This window comes from Anser anser (assembly GCF_964211835.1).
Source record: "Anser anser genome assembly, chromosome: 6".
NCBI lineage: Eukaryota > Metazoa > Chordata > Aves > Anseriformes > Anatidae > Anser > Anser anser.
In genome coordinates this window covers 20,599,545-20,619,324 of record NC_139726.1, presented here as the reverse complement: position 1 = coordinate 20,619,324, position 19,780 = coordinate 20,599,545, and the positions used below count along the sequence as shown (strand labels likewise).

Below are 19,780 nucleotides of genomic sequence, written 5' to 3'. Positions count from 1 at the left end.
AACAAATTTTGTGAAACTGCTCTTGATATTTTGTCACTTATCATTTTTCCAAGGGTGAAATTCATAGAGTGAGGTCAGATGGATCTAACAGGACGGTTTTTGCTCCGGCAGCTGTTATTGGTGCTCCTATTGGCCTAGCATTGGACTGGATATCTGCAAACCTTTATTACAGTAATCCAGGGACACAGTCAATTGAGGTAATTATTTAAGAGGGAGAATTGAAAACTAAGAGCATAGATATTTTTCTACTATGTATACAGTTTGAAATTAGAACTGTTTTTAGTGAAAAACTGAAATTTGATTTTTTTTAAAGCAAATAGTGTGAAGAGAAGTGATTTACACGCTTGAAGAAACAAGCCTAAATTTGAGCACAGTCAAAAAGATTTTGAAAGCAATATATTCTGTGAACTTTATTTATGCACAGATCTCTTTTTTCTTCAAGTTAGTAGGCTTCTGGTGCTTAACACACAAACTCTCCTTATCACAATAGTTATTACTACTATTTTCACTTTAAGTTAACGATCCCAATGCACTGCCTCTGACAATAAAGGAATGTTGCCATCAAACACAATATGATCCGCTCCCAAATGCTTTGAGATCATATTATGTAGCTTCCTGGAGACTAACAGTCTGATGATATGGGAAAAATAAAACTGCTGTTTATTGTAGGGAAATAGAGAATAAGCAATATGTAATACTGTAATGAATGTGACTGTGCCTGGTCATGAATTTCCTTGTCGTAAAATATAAATACGTACTATTAAATTAAAAGTCATCTCATTTAAATAAGTAAAAGGTAATACTTTTTGAAGCAGCATTTCATCAACCCCTTCAGCCTGTAATACTGTCAAGATATTATGGAATTTGAAAGATTAGCTATTTTTAGAACTAGGATACTTATTTATTAATATAGGCAGGTTCTGAGCAGCAAGTAGCTGCTTTAAGGAGTACATGCGAGAGGAAGAAAGACTGTTAAGAGTACTGAATAATGTACTTTGTAGTGTTAGACAAAGTTTTCTGTAATTTCAAATTCTGGTGGATTTAGGTTTCCTTCCTTTAATTTGACAATCTATCCTAAGTTCTAAATTACATGTTCTGACAAGTTCAATGTTTGAGTAGGTCCTGAAGCTGCATGGTGAAGTAATGTACAGGAAAACTCTAATCACCAATGATGGTACCTCTCGGGGAGCCGGAATGCCGATTGGTTTGACAGTTGATCCAGCAAGAGGGTAAATTTCTAAAGCTGCAGTTGTTTTGCATGAGTATTTTCTACACATATTTCCTAATTTTTAGAGTCTTCATCTTCAAGATTTGACAGTTTTTTGTTTTTTTTTCATGTTTGTGCACAATTTATTCATTCTTTTTAAGGCCTAGAAAATTGTTGCATGACCACATAAATTGCTGCATGGATGTCTGTTTTCCTTAGTTTACCAAATACTTATATCCTAACATTCTTTTTTTTTTTTTTAAATTAAAGAGGATCCCAGAATATTATGATTGTGAAAAAAATCACTGTAAAATGGGAACTCAGAGTAAAGACAATTATCAAGTCTTTCATTACAATACCTTGTGATGTCTGTGTTGAGGCCTGTCAATAAATAAAGACACACTACATAGGAAGAATGTCACATGTTAAATAGTGTAGTACTAAATACGATTTTTCTAATCTCTCCCAACATAGGATCGCTATACACTAGTCTGCAAATTGAATTAATAGAGCTATATTTATTTATTTAGTTATTCCATCAAAGTACTCAAACCTGCAATGATACTTTTTTTTTTTTTTTTTTTTTCAAAATCAGTGTTTCATAGGACCATATTAGTAATGAGACTGTTCTGCTGGTGACCTGGCAGGTTTTCAGATGAACTGACGCCTGACTTTTTGTGCCTGCTTGGGAGTCTGGCTGCCATGTGCCCTACCTGTTTTTCAGCAACTGAGGCCGGAGCAGTGGCACTGCTATATATTCCCCAGAGCCAGTTAATTGAATTCTGTTTCATACAGATTTTTTGAACTTGCAGTTTTAATTCCAAATTGGAACCAAACTTAATGTTGCAACTTTGCAACTGTCTGTGGAACAGAATTATTATTTGCCTGTCTCCTTGTTATACACTGCTAATAATCTGCTGAGGTTACCTGCTGACAGTATTGTGGGTGATGCAAGAGAGTATATAGATTTCTGAAAATAGTTTAACGGGCATTGTTCTTTTAAAACAAGATCTCTTTTTTTCATTGAGGTCCAATTCAAAGTGATCTTTATTCATCATGTGCCAAAGTATTTGTCTAAGGAGATGGATTTAAGCATATACGTTGGTCACTCTGGGGCATTGATCTCCTTTACCAGCTTTGCTAACAGGTGTGATAATGTGTTACAGGAAGCTGTATTGGACGGACCAGGGAACTGACAGTGGAGTCCCAGCAAAGGTTGCTAGTGCAAACATGGATGGATCGGGCATAGAGACCCTCTTCACTGGCAACCTTGATCATGTGGAGTTCATTACCATTGACATTAAGGATCAAAAGTTGTACTGGGCTGTCACAAGCACAGGAGTGGTAGGGGATACTTTTTTAATAGTTGCTTTGTTGCTGTTTATGTATCTGTGGGTCTATGATTACCAAGAGTAATTCAGTGATGTTAATTTACTCATGTAACTGGGAGTTGCAGGACCAACTAAAATCTGAATAATTGTCATTACTGGTTACCTTTAAAAATATAGGATGACTTGAATGGAGAATTATTATTTATTAGTATCCTGCTGACCTTTTCCTTCCTACCTATGGAAAGTACATAAAGACCTTATACACAAAGAGATTTTAGTAGCATATGTTGTATTTTAATTTTTTTATTGTAACATTGAACTTATATTAAGCTTTAAATTGATTTCTTAGATTGAGAAAGGCAATGTGGATGGTACAAATCGTGTGACCCTGGTGGTTCATCTTTCTCATCCATGGGGAATTGCTGTGTATGATACCTTTCTGTACTATACTGATAGAGATTATGAAGTTATTGAACGAGTTGACAAGTCTACTGGAGCAAACAAAATAGTACTGAGAGACAACGTCCCAAGACTGAAGTGCTTGCGAGTGTATTATAGAGACAGTGAGTATTTGCTGAAGAGGTATTTCAAGATTTCCAACTTGTGAAAAAATCAAGCTTCTGTTAGAGACAGGCTACATGCTTTTTCAAAACAAATTATTTGATGTGTCAAAAGCATTTTCCTCATTTTGGTAGAGGAAATGGTTTTACCATTCTCTTAAGGCATCTATTCACATGCATAATTTTATGAAAATATTATTAATGTAAAATTGAGTAAATAACAAGTTCTGTTACTTTAGCTTCAAATATGTGCATCTGTTATATCTGATTATTTGCCTCATTAATCTTAAATGACAAGAAAGCAGAAAATTGATTACTAACGTGTGTGCTTAAATGGTGATTAAGATGGGTATTTTTGCAGCTGGTTGGTAATACAATACAAGTATATGAATTTGGTTGTATGTCTGTCGGTGATGATACAGTTCAGATTTTTATGTGTCACCATGTCTTTTTTCACAACAGATTCTGCTGGTTCCTCAAATGGTTGCAGTAATAATATTGGAGTTTGCCAACAACTTTGCCTACCAGTACCTGGTGGATTATTCTCCTGTGCCTGTGCTACTGGCTTTCAGCTAAATCCTGATAACAGAACCTGTTCTCCATACAGTTCATTTGTAATTGTTTCTATGCTTTCTGCAATTAAAGGATTTAGTTTAGAGACATCTGATCACTCTGAAGCCATGGTACCACTGGCAGGAAGAGGTATGTGAAAATTATAGTAAGAGGAAATCTTATAATGCCTACTGTTTTGGCATTTCTTGCCTGCACACCCATGTTTTAAATAAGTTTGTTTATACTAAAGATAATTAATTACTACTTTTCAAAACATTTCAGGACGAAATGCTCTTCACGTGGATGTTCACATGCCCTCCGGTTTCATTTACTGGTGTGACTTCAGTAGCACAGTTTCTTCTCAGAATGCAATACGTAAAATTAAACCCGATGGCTCTTACTTTAGAAATGTTGTTACAAATGGAATAGGACGAAATGGAATCCGTGGCATTGCAATTGACTGGGTAGCAGGTAAGCGTAGGTGAATTTAGGAGAATGTTATTCTTTACGCACTGTAAAACTTGTAGACTAATATAAGTACATCCTAAAGGAAATATTTTGAATGGAAATCATACATGATTTTAATTGTGTCTGTGGGCTGACTTTAAAACAAACGGAAGTAATGAATGCCTCTTATGTTTACATACATATAAAAATGAAAGTTTGTCTATCTTTTGGTATATGACGTAGGTATAAAATGATAAACAGAGTAAATATATAAAGCCTTTCCTTACCTGATGCTTTCTTTTATTATCTTTGCTTTCCTAAGTGGCTGTTATCAGTATACTACTATACCTTACTACCATAGTGAATTACATGTATCGGAGAAGTTTGTACAGAAGTTGTCTGATGATATTATAAATAGAAAGGAGTTCTCAGACTGCTCTGTGGAAATCCTATACATTTTGCTGAAAAGTAAATAAAGCAGAAGAAATACTTTTTCTTTAAACTTTCATTTTCCCTTTCACATTTTTATTCAAACATTAGAGATTAATTCAAATATTAACTCTTGAGAAAGTGTTCATCAACTCTAAATGGCTGACTACTGCCAGTAATATTTTTATTTTATACATATACATATTGTATATATGTTTTGCAAAAGTTCTTCTGGAGTTTGATAGGTTGGGAGGGGTTTTACGATAATCATCTACCATATACACTTAATTTAGTTACTGCATATAGTGCTGTGCCACAAGACCGATTTCACAGTTGTGTGTTGTAAAAGGTAAAGGGATAAGAGTATGGAAGGGCAAGCCAAAGGCAGCTCTAAATTACTAATAAATATTTTAGATAGAAAAAATAAATAAAGAAGACTGTGGTTAATGCATTTTCGATTGCATACCAATGATTTTCTCTAAGGAAATCATCTAGGTTTTACAAATTAATTGACTGTTGTCATTTTGGGTATCTTTTTTCTAATTCCTCCAAGAGGAGGTAAGTACTTTGTGTTCCTAACTTCTAAGATGTTTATGGGTATTCATTTTATAGTTTTGTATTTTATCAGCTCTTGTTTCTCAGGTGGTAATGCTGTGTATTAACTTTCTGTTTTGTCCACTCTTTCAAATACAGGAAATCTTTATTTTACAAATGCATTCCTGACAGAGACTTTTATAGAAGTTTTGCGCTTAAACACAACTTATCGCCGTGTTTTGCTTAAAACTACCATAGATATGCCAAGGCACATAGTAGTAGACCCAAAAAACAGATACCTGTTCTGGGCAGATTATGGGCAAAATCCAAAGATCGAACGTGCATTTCTTGACTGCACCAACAGAACAGTTCTGGTGTCTGAGGGCATTGTCACACCTCGTGGGCTGGCAATAGATCACAGCAATGGCTACATTTACTGGGTGGATGATTCCTTAGATATGATTGCAAGAATTCAGCCTGATGGTGGTGATGTTGAAATTGTGCGCTATGGCAGTCGCTATCCAACTCCATATGGTATCACTGTCTTTGGGAATTCTATGATTTGGGTGGATCGGAACCTGAAAAAAGTCTTCCAAGCCAGCAAGGAGCCAGGCAATACTGATCAGCCAACAGTAATACGAGACAACATTAATTGGCTAAGGGATGTTACCATTTACAACAGTCGTTTTCAGTCACGTTCACCCCTTGACATCAACAACAATCCTTGCGTGGACGACAATGGAGGCTGTTCCCATCTGTGTTTTGCCCTGCCTGATGTGCAAACACCCAAATGTGGTTGTGCCTTTGGAACACTAGGCAGCGATGGCAAGAGATGTTCCATTTCAACAGATGATTACTTGATTTTTGCCCTTGAGAATGCCCTCAGAAGTATCCACCTAGATCCTGAAAATCACAGTCCTCCCTTCCGCACAGTCAATGTGTTAAGAACAGCAGTGGCCCTGGATTTTGACAGCATAAACAACCGAATATATTTTACACAAAGTTATCCTTCAGGGACAGGAAGAATCAGCTACATTAGTATTTACTCAGGAATTGGCACTCCAACAGTAGTTGCATCCGGTAAGTACATGGAATTGTGATTCAAAATAATCGGAGATTGAGAAAAACAGACTAGCACCTAGCACTAGCTCAGCAGGTATTTTTATGCTAATGGTCAAGGTAAACTGTTTAGTTAAGATAACTGATTAAATGCTCCTTTTGACTCTTCTGCTCAGTTTTTTCCTCTTCTGAGAGTCTTATTTCATCTTGATCATAATGAAAAGGAAATATAAAACTGGTTATATGTTATTATGTATTTTTAGTAATTTTAAGGTTGCAGCAAGTACCACAGAGATACAGAAAGATACAGTGAATTTATCAGTATGAAAAGATGAGCTATATGGGTTTAATACATCAGTAAAGCACCTGTAATGATACTTGCTAATTGTTGTGTTTGATAAAAAATTTGAATTATTAGGATTATGTACAATCATAAGTACGTACATTGTCATAGAAAAAGAGTTTTGCAATATCTCAGGAAACTGTACTGAACTTGTTTGTGTGTTTGCATGTGTCTAAGACCTGGGGACTCCAGATGGCATTGCCTTTGATTGGATCAATAACAGAGTTTACTACAGTGACTACCTCAATCAAACTATCAGCTCAATGGCTACAGATGGCTCTAACCGCACTGTGATTGCCCGGGTTCCACGACCAAGAGCTGTTGTATTAGATCCCTGCAGAGGGTATGTGCTGCACTTTGTATGCTTTATCATGATTGCAGATGAAACTGTAGTTTGGACTTTGATGAAGACTGCCAGATGCTTCCTGTTCTAAGTCCTAGGTTCCAGAAGCTTATAATTGTCTTAGATCTAACTGAGTTTTTGAGCTGATCTCAGCCTCAGAGATCTGAGTTTTCTTCAGAGACTTTTAGAACATTTATGAATATGTAGTATATGAGGCTCCTCTTCTAATTGAGGTTGGGAACCAGGTATTGGGGGTTAAATGAGAATGATTTTCAAATCAGGTGTTTATCAAGAGACTACCTGTCCTCCCTTTGCTGTCTAAGGCAGAGAAACAAAAAAATATCTGTTGAAACTCAGATTTCTTCAACATTATCAAATCCTGATAATCAAGATGGCACTGCCAAGAGATAGAGTTGTATATGATCTTTCTTTTCTTCTGTTGGTGTGTTTCCTGAGTGCCTCATTTTTTTTTTTGTTTTGTTTTAATATCAAAACATCTCTAACAGGCTGGGGGCGGTATTAAACTGTATTTGAAATGAAGAAAGATAAGAAGGAGAATATTTGACTTTAAGGAGACATAAGAGCTGGAGAAATTTAATTCAGTGAGTGAAATTCAGTCCAGTGGAGCCCAATTATCCCCACTAGAAGATTCCTTTGTAAATATGAGATAAAACAGGAAGAAGTTCTTTTCCCCTGGTTTTGTACTCCATAGTTCAGTGGGAGTCAGCAGGATGGAGATAACCTGGAGCAGTTATAAGATTTGTGAACTTTCCTTGCTGAAAATAAAACTTTGTAATCACGTTACTGACAGGTATATGTACTGGACTGACTGGAGTTCCAATGCAAAGATAGAACGAGCTACACTTGGAGGAAACTTCAGAACGCCTATTGTAAGCACAGATCTGGTATGGCCAAATGGACTTACCCTGGACTATGAAGAACAGCAGCTGTACTGGGCTGATGCAAATCTGTATGTATTGATAACACAGTTCTTGATTTGCTTTAGGTGATTTTTCGAATAGGTCTATTATTTATTTTATTTTATTTTTTTTACTGTTTTTCAGCATTTCAGTTGAATTTGATAATTTGTATTATAGAATAGTAAGAATTACTTAATAGCAGGACAATGTCAATTCTTATTATTGATGCGGAACTACCGTACCATAGGGGGTTTTGTGATGTCACACGGAAGAATTAGTTCAGTGCTTTATGGTGTTTGTACCCATTGGAAGTTCAACTTACTTTCAACTCATGATTTTTATAAGGATCTTCTCTTACACATACAGTCCAGTGTACATTTTTGCATTCATTTCTCATGGTTAATGGCTGTCACTTGTGGAATTTGGCATCAAGTTCTTGCTTTTGCCAACCAGACAGAATCCTATCCTTCAATGTATGCCACTGGGATTTCTGTCATTGACAAGAAAGCTTTTAAAAACAGTTTAGTTCATATCCATTCAAATTCACCCATATTCTCAGAGAAATCACTGCAGCAACCAGACTTTCCTCCTCAGGTTCTTACAGAACAGCAGCTCCTTTGCAGGCTTCTCCTCTGCTGCTGTGACAGAAAGATGTCTGTAATGTAACTTTTATGGTCTGTGCCTCTATGGGACATTCTGTAAGGTAGGTATCCTTACATGGAATAATCTGTGTGCAGGGAATCTGTAACTCTCTGTCCTAGGGATCCCGTTACAGATGCAGAATGTCAAATGAGACATCCTCTTTTCTCTTTTAAACTGCAGTTAATGAAGGTAGGGCAGCAGATAACAGTGTGAAGTCTTCTACATTCTGACTTCTCGTGCAGGGAAGAGGGATACTCTTTTTCTTAGAGAGGTGCTTTATCCCCCCTCTTTAGAGGGACAGATGCTACCATGGGGTAAGATATGAGAAACAGACACTCAGAGAATGACAGTGTTCCTTAGCTTTCAATGCTAAAAAGTTGAAGGACATATTTTAAGATATCATTATTTCTTTATTATTTTAGGCAGAAGATTGAGAGGTGCACTCTCACTGGTACAAACCGTGAGGTAATTGTTAGCACTGCTCTGCATCCATTTGCAATGACATTGTTCGATCAGCACATATATTGGACAGACTGGAACACACGAAGCATTTACCGAGCTAATAAATATGATGGTTCAGATCAGATTGTAATGATCATGAATCTTCCACAAAGACCAATGGATATTCATGTCTGGGCAAAAAGCAAGCAGCAGCAGTGTACCAACCCTTGCAACCAGTTCAATGGTGGTTGCAGTCATATTTGTGCACCAGGTAAGCTATTATGCTTAATGTCTGTAAGATGTTAGTATTGCCTGTATTAGAACTCACAGTATAATAGGTTTTCGTTGCATGGGGACAGATGAAATGTTTCTTAGTGTTCCCCCCAATGTCTGGGGGGTTGGAATTAGATGATCTTTAAAGATCTCTTCCAACCCAAACCATTCTATATGTGTAATAATTATTTTATGTATATAATGCAATCAAAATGATTGCCATTCAGGCTCATGGTACTTTGCAAACACACTTGAGGGCTTTCCCTGAGAATCTTTGCTAATAAAAATGTGTTTCTCTGATTTAAACCAAAAACATTTTTTTTCCTGAGATTTTAACTTTTATTTCCTCTGGAGTGGGATGTTAAGTCAGCTCAGCAGCATATAGTTATGTTAGAAATATATATTCATGCACTATATACGGAATGGATACTTCCTATCACACATTTAAAGATTCTTTATGGTCACTATTTCTTTATTACATGTTATTATGAAGTCTTTCCCTAATGGTTACTTTTCAAATAAAAGGTCTCTACTGCCTCATTTTAAAATTTGGGCAGTTACTGTGAAGATAGCACAAACTGATCTCTGTACACAGTGGGGCAGGTACACTTTTGAGTCATTGTACCCAGAAACATTCTCTGACTGTATCTTCAGCTACATATTGGGGTGAGACCAGACTGACATATGTACCCCATCTTGTAACTCTCCTTGTGCTCATGTAAGGAGAGAGTCAAAGTGCTTCAACAAGTCACCAGTCTAGATGGCCATGAAATCAGAATGGCAACAACCCCAACAAACATAACTGCTACAGAGCTGATTTGTGTGTTCTGGATTTCTGTAAGTTATGATCCTTGACTCTGGAAAAACTCATTTAGTGCCCGCTTTCATTTTCAGGATCTTAAATGCCTTTAAAAATCTGTTTTGACTGAAAACGTCTCAAACTTCTCATTGATTTTGAGAAGAGCAGTCTGTTGCAAGGAGTTTTGAAAATTCTCTTCTGATTTTGAGGGATAGAGTCTCAGCTGGTATAGCTCAGACATTTGAAAGCATCAGAGACCATCTTGCAGTCACCCAAAAACTATTTGGACAGCAAGCAGTTTTTAAAGTACACAAGTTCTGTTCTCAGTTTCTCTAGGGAGCTCTAAAATAACTCTTCTGGTTTTCAATGGATTTGCATATGCTTAACTGAAATAAAAATCTGGCTAAGTAGCCACGCTTCTTTCTAAGCAGGTAGATTTTATAGGAATTATGAGGATTTCATTGCATTGCATTTTCCAGTATTACAGCTGTGAACAGTTTAACAGAACCCAGCCTAAAGCATCAATGTGATTTTTGTTTTTTAAACTGTCAAACATAAATTTAGGTCCAGATGGTGCGGAATGTCAGTGCCCATCTGAAGGTCGCTGGTATTTAGCCAATAATAACAAGCACTGCATTGTGGATAGTGGTACCAGGTGTGATGCTGGTTTCTTCACATGTCTGAATGGGCAGTGCATCTCAGAGCGATGGAAATGCGACAATGACAATGACTGTGGTGATGGCAGCGACGAGTTGGAGAGCGTGTGTGGTAAGCATTTAAAATAACTGCATGAGAAAGTCTGCAAGCAGACTGTCCTGGCTGTAGAGTATTCTCTATCACTTGTGTGGCATTATGACCACAGATCATGTAGCTGTAGTTTGGAAATGATCCCTTGCTTGCTCGTACTTGTTGTTTTACATCATGAGGTCTGAATGGCAACTAATTTGCTCTAGAATCCCAAAGTTCCATAGTATTAACTTTATATGATGCATACCCAATCTCTACTTTGTTTAATTCAAATATGTATTTTACTTTTCATGCAGTACGTTTTGCAGCTGTGTTTGCACTGGCAGGTAAAAACATTGTGATTTGATTTGCTACTTTGAGAACTTAGATTATTCTTTATCTGTGTATTTTCTTCTTTTCTTATTTTTTTTTTATATTTTCCTATTTTGTACAGCTTTCCATACTTGTCAGCCAACAGCTTTTACCTGTGGTAATGGGCGATGTGTACCCTATCATTACCGCTGTGATCACTACAATGACTGTGGAGACAATAGCGATGAGGTTGGCTGCTTATTCCGAACTTGTGACTCCCACACAGAATTCACTTGCAATAATGGAAGGTGTATATCTCTTCAGTACGTCTGCAATGGAGTAAACAACTGTTATGATAATGGCACATCAGATGAGAGAAATTGCCGTAAGTTCATCCTAATTACCTAGTGCATATTTGAGTCTGTTTCTTTAGATCAAAGAAGAGGCAGACCTCTTTGTGTATGAAGAATTACGACAAAGGCAGCAAAAAGGATAAAAGTTTTTTATTTACATTACAGATTCTGCTTTGTGTCATTTTGAAACAAACTGAATCTTTAATCTACCTTGATCCAATAAATACTAATAGAGTGCTTAATGTTAGGTATTGTGAGTAATCCCATTGACTTCAAAAAGATTTATTTCAATTGAATTGGATGCAGGGCCTACATTTTTTCAGAGTTCACAGTGGATTTTTCTTGTATACTTTGTATCATGACATGTTAATCATACTAGGTATAATCATCAGGAGTGAATATTGTGACTCTTATACAGGCATCGTTTATATTTATTCTTTTGAAAATTATAATCCTTATACTTTTCAAAAAGTTACGAGTCATATTTGTTTTCCATAAAATAGAAATTATGATTAGTTCAGTATTCACTACTAATACAGTTAATCAAGATAATTGTGGTTTTTTTTTGCACTAAGATTATGTTCTTTAATGGAAAAAATATATCTAGAGTTAGAGAAATAGTTTGATTAAAAATTATTTGACATTTTTTGATCACAAACTGATTTTTTGCACTATATTATTTGTGACTTTTTTTTTATTATTCTCAGTGAAGTCTCAATATTTGAAAATCTGGTCTATTAGTTATTTGTAGTTGGTATGATGATTCAGACAGTAAAAGCTGATTGCACAATCAGGCATTACAGTGTGAATCCCTGTCGATTTACATTCCCTCAGTCCTGAGTATTAGCAGGTATTTCTTTGATCGTGTTTTTGACAGTACTTTTCCCAATAAAAGCAATGGCCTAATTGTTTCCATATAGCATGAATGGCACGAGTGCACTTTAGCATTTGAACAGAAATTAGAGGAAAATGGTTTGCATTATTTGGACGTTTCTTTTTTCACTTTCCAAGGAAATTTGGGATTAGCCACTATTGAAGAGAAAGATAGCAATGAAAATATATAACGTACTACAAAGAATACATGACAAAAAGTACTCTGGATTGATCACAGCCACAAAAGATGGGGATTTGAACGGTATTATGTGTCTTTCAATGGTATATAAGTGAAAAAAAAAAAAAAGAAGCTCTAAAGAACGTTTGCTTTTTTCCCCCCCTCCTTAAAGCGGAGCGCACTTGCCAGTCTGGTTTTACAAAATGCCAAAGCACAAACATTTGCATTCCTCGAACGTATTTATGTGATGGTGATAATGACTGTGGAGATATGAGTGATGAGAGCCCTACTCATTGTGGTAAGTTAATAGGGTCAGTTACTTTCTTGTACTTCAGTAATTTATTCCACTCTTCCTTAACTTTGTTGTAACTAACTGTTCTCAAAACCTACTCTTTTGTAGTACTGAAGAGTTATAAGGTGTATGCATTTTATTATTCACTCTTGTTCATCTCACTAGTGCTTATATCTAATAAAATCTTATTAGGCTTGTTGCACCACTTTAATGCAGCATTTGAGAGATCATTTGTTTTGCTCTGCACACTTTTTTTTTTTTCAAGGTTATTGTCACTGAGATATTCTACTGAATTGGCTTTTTCCAGAATTTTATTAGTAGTATATTTTCATTCTAATCAAATGAAATTATGTACAGTCTCAAGTGGAATTTCTTCTAGCTCTTTCATGCAGTCATGTGTACTTTAACTTCGGATTTATTTATTTATTTTTTTTAGGTTCCAGCTATTGAACAAAAGTGTGTAGTTTTTAATCAGCTTTAATTAAAAAACAGCATATCTTTTCTAGATGTTTGTATTAGGTAGTAGTTAGGTAGTACTTTTCCCATTTAATAATGGATATTTTCAGACAACAATTTATTTTTAATATTGCCTGAGTGGATTATTTTTGCTTTTATTAGTTTTCCTAAAGTTGCATGCCTTGAATTACCTATGCCACAATTTTTCTAAAATATGAGTTCAATTTTTCTGCTCAGAACTTGGCCACTTTTATGCGTGGACTTCTGTGTGTCAAAAAATATGTGGCTAAATATACAGACAGTGAGTCTTGTGCCGCTCATGAAAGGTATGCTTTCTCCCTTCTACTGTTTTTGTCCCATCACTACTGAATTACTTAAATTGAGAAGTGGTGAGGGGGAAGAAAGAGCAGGAGATAGGAGAATGGGAGATGAAAGAAGCCCTAAGACACTAATGAGCAGTGTGTTAATTGTACACATATAAGGTACATATAAGACCAAGTTAAAAGGGCAGACTAGGTCCTTTTTGGTGTCTTGGAACCATCAGAGGGTACGGGAAAGCATCAGTAATTACTGAAGAAATTAGCAAACCTTCATGGAATCTCCTACCACCTGGTTTGGGCAATGGAGAAGTTAGTACTTTGGACTGTGTTCATTTTCTTGTGCACAAATCTCAAGTATAAGTTTAGAACATATTTATGATTGCTGCATGCAATCCCATTTGCAGAGCAAATTATGTCTATTTATTAGCTGATACTTATGCCTAAGGAGAGAATTAAGTCCATTTTTTTGCTTACAGACATCAAGCTAGTTTGTACAACGAGCTCTTTGCAGTTAGGCTATGAAAAGACATCTTTCCTAGCATATTTTTTTCTTTCTTTTTTGGGGTCCGTAATATTTTTTGCGTAATATGGATTCAAAAGCAACTTAAAACAAGTTGGAAAGGTAACAGAAAGAAAGAAGTCATACATAGGTTTTTTTCTTCCAGTCTCGCTGACTTGCACAAATAGTGAATTTCGTTGTACATCGGGACGCTGTATTCCTGCTCATTGGTACTGTGATCAAGGAATAGACTGTGCTGATGGCTCTGATGAACCTGCCTCTTGTGGTAAGTGTACACACAGAAGATATATACTGAAAGACAAGATGGGTTATGGAAAATCTATCTATAGTTTCTCTTGTAGGCAACAGCTTGAATCCAGTCTAGGTAGAAAATAAGTATCTTCTGAGGCTTATTCACGGACTCTAAATAATCGGTGTCACTGAGTAATCTTAGTAATTTTGCTTAAAGCTGTGTGTGGAATACGAAGGCTTTTAATTGCCACGATTGATTAGTGTTAATGTATAACCAGTCTCTTTAGAAGACTAATGCTAATGAATCGAGTGACGAGAATCAGCAAATATTTTGGTATTGTTTTGAATGTAAGACTGGTTGTCATGCTGTGTGGGAAGTACGTGTGCAGTATTGCATTTGGGGGAAAAGGGAACGCGGGATATAGAGGAGCATTTTTGACTAGTACGCAGAAGAGTATCATAGACTTGCAATAGGCAAATCCAGTACACACCGTAGAAACCGATGGTAATAAGCAAGGGAAGAGGAAGGATGATGAAAAAAAAGTGCAGTAATCTCTAAGGAAGAAGAAGAGGGGCTAACTGAAGTCTCTGAGAACTAATATTACACTGCAGTGGTTATCCTTACTGTAAAAGTTGACATAACACAAGACTGAACAGATTCTTCTATGATCTAAGCAGGGCTCATAGCTCACTTTGCACTTTTTTGGAGTTGCAACTTTAGCTTAAGAAAATGTCTTGCATCTTATGCCAACTTTAGATCCTCATTATGTAGATAATGGAGTAAAACAGGGTCATCTGCTGACGGCTGTATTCATGTTGAATTTAATGCTGTCTTTATATTTCGGTCTTCTGGTCTCAGGTTTCTTAAGCAGGGTATTTTCGAAGTATAACGAGATTAGCAGGCTGATAATCCAAACGGTATGGTATTTGTAGAGATTTCCAGTATAATTGACCAGAAGGAGACTCTGGTCTCCTAACAGGATGTGTAGCTCTTATCTGAGCACATCTCTTCTACTTAAGCTTCTACTTTACATTTCACTGACATAAGATTCACCCTAAAACACCTTCCTCAGCAGATTATCATAGCAGTGCAGGTTAGTTTGACAAGGAGAGTGATTATGTTCATTTTAAGTGTCTCAAGTGCGGACTTGTTCAAGTGACCGATTCAGATGTGATGATGGCAGATGTATCCCAGCAACGTGGATCTGTGATGGTGATAATGACTGTGGGGATATGAGTGATGAGGATCAAAGACATAATTGTGGTAGGTATCTAATAAAAACAGATACTGCACTTTCTTTGACAGGCATTTTATTTATTTTTATTTTTAAAAGAAATTCTATCTATAAAGGTGCACGTTAAGCGAGAGGTACACCCTTCCTCTACCTTCATTTTCATTATATTGAATTAAAATTGAAGATATTACTGGCTATTAAAAAAAAAAAAGGAAAAATGTAAAAATGTTCTAATTTTGTGAGTACTTTGCTTTTCTTTGATTTTTTGAGTTTCAAAAGAGATATAATTAACCTGGGGCATTTGCATGATTTGGGCAGCAACAGGAACTTCGGCGGAGATACTCCCTGATCATCACATGCTACATCTTGTGCATATTAATATCCACATAATTTTGGCATATTTTTTTTGCAAATAAGTGATTTAAAAAAAAAAGGCAATCAAAAGAATAAACAAAGAGAAGAAGGTCCAGCAAGCCTACTCTTGCTCCTAGATTCCTTTAACAACAGCTCTATACACTTGCAGTTCTTGTCCTATTTAACATCAGTGGAGTTCCCTCTGCTCCCAGAAGCACTGAATACCTTGAAGAAAGTAGGGGTTAGAGAGCCTAGGTTTATCTTTTCAGCTACCAGAAAATCTGGCCAGGTATGTGCAAAGCTTATTAGTGAGTATCTATCAAGATCCAGAGTTCTGCATGTGCCAGCATGGGCTAAGGAATCCTGAAGTGCTTTGACTCCAAGTCAGCCTCTCTGAAGAGCAATGCCCAGCTGAGTATTAGTGGGAATCAGTATGAGTTTCCTGTATGAGAGAGCTCACTGATATCCATTTCTGAACATGGAGCAGAGAATGTCCCTTTTGTAGACTGTGTTGATATCCAGGTTCTATGTGTGTGTTTGTGTGTGCGTGTTTTACGTACAGAGTATAACTTGCTGACTCATTAAACATGCTTTCTATCAGCAAACCGCAGTTGTACAGCAGCAGAGTTCACATGTGCCAACAATCAGCCCCCACTCAGGAGGTGCATTCCTCGGGCATGGATCTGTGATGGCGATGCTGACTGCAGTGATGCTCTGGATGAACACCAGAACTGCACACGAAGATCTTGCACAGAAAATGAGTTTACTTGTAATAATGGCTTGTGCATCCGAAATGCATACAGGTTTGTAGCTACTTGAGCTGCTACAGAAAATCCTCAAAATTTGCTTGAAGTAACTTCTTTTTGCACTATTTAGTTGTAAAGTAGATTTGCATATGATAGTGAAACTCTTTATCTGCTCTGCATTCATGCGTTTGTTTTAACTTGAAAATGCTCTGGAATATTTGATGTCAGTACTCACAGTTCTCACCATTGACATTTAGTCATTTTTTTCTGTGCCTAATAGCCTCTTGTGGGGTGATTCTGTTTAGTTTGTAATGGATGCAGGGAATACGAGCAGGATTCACAGAATCAGACTATATATTCTGTTCCTCATTTGTGAAAGTCTTTTGCATTGGAGTCAATAATACCTGACCTCCTTTGGAAATCAGGAGAGTGCGTCTAGCTATCTGCCTTGGAGATGGTGACTGCTGCCTTACATTTGAAAAAAGTAATCATTCTTTTTCAGATGTGACAGGCGGAATGACTGTGGTGACACCAGTGATGAAAGGGGATGCATCTATGAACCATGTCAGCAGCACCAGTTTACTTGTCAGAATGGGCGCTGCATTGCCAAGGCCTACATCTGTGATGGGGATAATGACTGTGGTGATGAATCTGATGAGCTGGAACACCTCTGCAGCACACCAGAAGCAACGTGCTCTCCCAATCATTTTAAATGTGACAATGGAAACTGCATTGAAATGGCTAAAGTCTGCAATCGGTTCGATGATTGCTTAGATAACAGTGATGAAAAAGGATGTGGTATGTGTAGATTTACTTGGACTGTCTTACTTCATTTAAAATGTACCAGCAGCTTAAAAAAAAAAAAAGGTTAATTACAATTATCTGTATATTTTATGGTGGTATCTCAGAAGAATTACAAGAAATGTATACATATCATTTTTTTTTTCATTAAATCATATTAATTATTTACTGTTTTATCAATTATTATGAGAGTTAGCCCAGATTTATATCCTGAGTTTTTGGGGGAAAGCAGGGAGAGAGAGGAATATAGAGGGTAACTGGGAAGTCACTGCGCTACTTTCTCTGTAAGTCAGTTGCTTGAGTAGAACTTCCTTTCTTTCCCTAGGTATAAATGAATGCAGTGACCCTTCAATCAGTGGATGTGATCATGACTGCACAGACACTCAGACAAGTTTCTACTGTTCTTGTCATCCTGGATACAAACTTATGTCTGATAAACGGACTTGTGATGATATTGATGAGTGCAATGAAACTCCATCAGTATGTAGCCAGATTTGTGAGAACACAGCTGGCTCCTACATCTGTAAGTGTGCCCCAGGCTATATCCGGGAGCCTGACGGAAAAAGCTGCCGGCAAAATAGTAATATCTCCCCATACCTTATTTTTAGCAACCGTTACTATCTGAGAAATCTCACAGCAGATGGCCAGTCTTACTCTCTCATTTTGCAAGGACTGAGAAATGTGGTGGCACTGGACTTTGACAGGGTGGAAAAAAGGTTGTACTGGATTGATGTGGGCAGGAAGGTCATTGAACGAATGTTCCTAAATGGAACAAATAAGGAGGCAGTGATAAGTGATGATGTGCCGAACGGGGAAGGTATCGCTGTTGACTGGGTTGGCAGGTAAGAAAATACATTTTTTGTCCTTCTGGGCTACCGAGGAGATGATGTGTGAGGGAGTTTACCTTAAGGTTCTTCTACTTCATAGAATATCCCTGAAGAGCACTGAATTAGCTTTTGGATTGTGCATGCAGTATTATACAACTTCTCTGGAAATGTTTATCAGCTTCTAATACATTGCCTAACATTTTTGTTTAATTGCTCTTGTATCTATTTTACCGAGGTTATATCAGAGTTATTCACTCATCAGTAATATAGTAGTACATCTGACTCGTGAGAAACTTGTTAGGAAACTATCAATGAACAGCCTAGCCAAGCAGGAAGCTGGGACATGACGTGTGACTATGGGGTAGTGATTCTGAGCTTAGGCTCTTCCTTTCCTAGCCATTGCTGGGGCTGGGATTCAGGCATGAACTATAGGCTGTGACAGGTAGCTAGATCCGAGTGAAGAAGTAATAGTGAACATTAATGAACTTAAGTTCCTGTACTGACATGAAGAGCATGTTTCTTTTGCTCTTGAAAAATGTGTATTTTCTTGACACTCCAATCACATGATCCACATCATTTGCTATAAAGGCAGTATCAGGGTGAGGTAATTGGAAAGTAATTTGCATTGTGATCACTTCTTATTGCCTGCCATGTGTCATAAGGTAGTTTGATTTATTTCCACAGAAACTGTCATTTTGTGGTCCCTTCTCTGACAGTATTCTTGGCTGCATTTTATTAGTTTTTGCTTTATTTTTCAACTGCACTGCTATCAGTATGAAAAGTTCAAATAGCATGAACTGGAGAGCAATGCTGACTCTCCAGAATGATGAGTGTGGTTCAGAAAGTCACATTTGGAATTTACGACAGAGTGTTTTTGTGAATACGTCAATATAATAGTTTTTATACCGCTTTGTCTGTAAAGCTAATGATAATTAATGTTGCCAGCACTCCCAAGTGCTTTGTGATGGAGAGGTGAGGAAGGAAAAGACTAATTTTAGCCAAAGTGGTCCTATTGCTCCTTTACTAATACGGTTGCTGAATTAATTTAGCTACCGTTAAGTCAGTTTTTGTTTAGCTGGTTCAGAAAGGCTGAAGGATGATACAATGGTAGATGAGCTGTTCTGCTCACTTTCAGTACAGGGGGAGGACTGGAGGATACCATGAGGTGAAGGTTGGGGAAGATTATTTTTGCACTTCTTGCTTTTTAGAGTTCCATATGACTGGTGAGGGTGCTGTGGACAGAAACTTGGTCAGGCTATTTCTGGAATGACCCTGTTGCACACTGAAGCAGAAGAAACCATGCAGGGAATTTCAAAGTAGCCTACTTTAGTTTTAATTAAATAATTTAAATGTTTTGTTTTGTTACGGGCTTTCAAAAATCAATGCATCAGCTTGCATGTTTTCTTTAATTACAGCTGTGGATAATTCCTAGGTGAAGTAATAGAACTGTTCAAAATTTAGGTGAGGTTTAAATAAGGTTTTCAAACAGTAATGTTTAGCAATTTTCAAAGGAGAACCTGCTAATGAGAATAGAAGTGGCAGCATGGAAGAGGTGGTGATTCTCTCCAACACTTCACAGCTCCAGTCAAAATCTGTTATACTGCATGAATACTTTTCTGCTCCTCTTTTGCCATTGCCAGCAGTAGAGTAAGGAAAGAGAAGGTGGCTCAGTAATT

The 19,780-nt window shown here is 36.9% G+C and overlaps 1 protein-coding gene across 1 annotated transcript in view; it reads left to right on the top strand.

Moving 5' to 3' along the window:
- LRP2 (LDL receptor related protein 2) overlaps positions 1 to 19,780 on the top strand; it is a 119,641-nt gene that overhangs the window by 63,490 nt on the left and 36,371 nt on the right. The window contains 18 exon segments of the mRNA XM_083842447.1: positions 54 to 197; positions 1,120 to 1,229; positions 2,374 to 2,551; positions 2,888 to 3,101; positions 3,561 to 3,800; positions 3,933 to 4,121; positions 5,220 to 6,140; positions 6,640 to 6,805; positions 7,617 to 7,775; positions 8,790 to 9,079; positions 10,445 to 10,648; positions 11,061 to 11,303; positions 12,495 to 12,620; positions 14,056 to 14,175; positions 15,274 to 15,405; positions 16,332 to 16,533; positions 16,979 to 17,274; positions 17,603 to 18,119. Of these exon segments, the coding sequence (XP_083698573.1) occupies positions 54 to 197; positions 1,120 to 1,229; positions 2,374 to 2,551; positions 2,888 to 3,101; positions 3,561 to 3,800; positions 3,933 to 4,121; positions 5,220 to 6,140; positions 6,640 to 6,805; positions 7,617 to 7,775; positions 8,790 to 9,079; positions 10,445 to 10,648; positions 11,061 to 11,303; positions 12,495 to 12,620; positions 14,056 to 14,175; positions 15,274 to 15,405; positions 16,332 to 16,533; positions 16,979 to 17,274; positions 17,603 to 18,119 (4,451 nt within the window).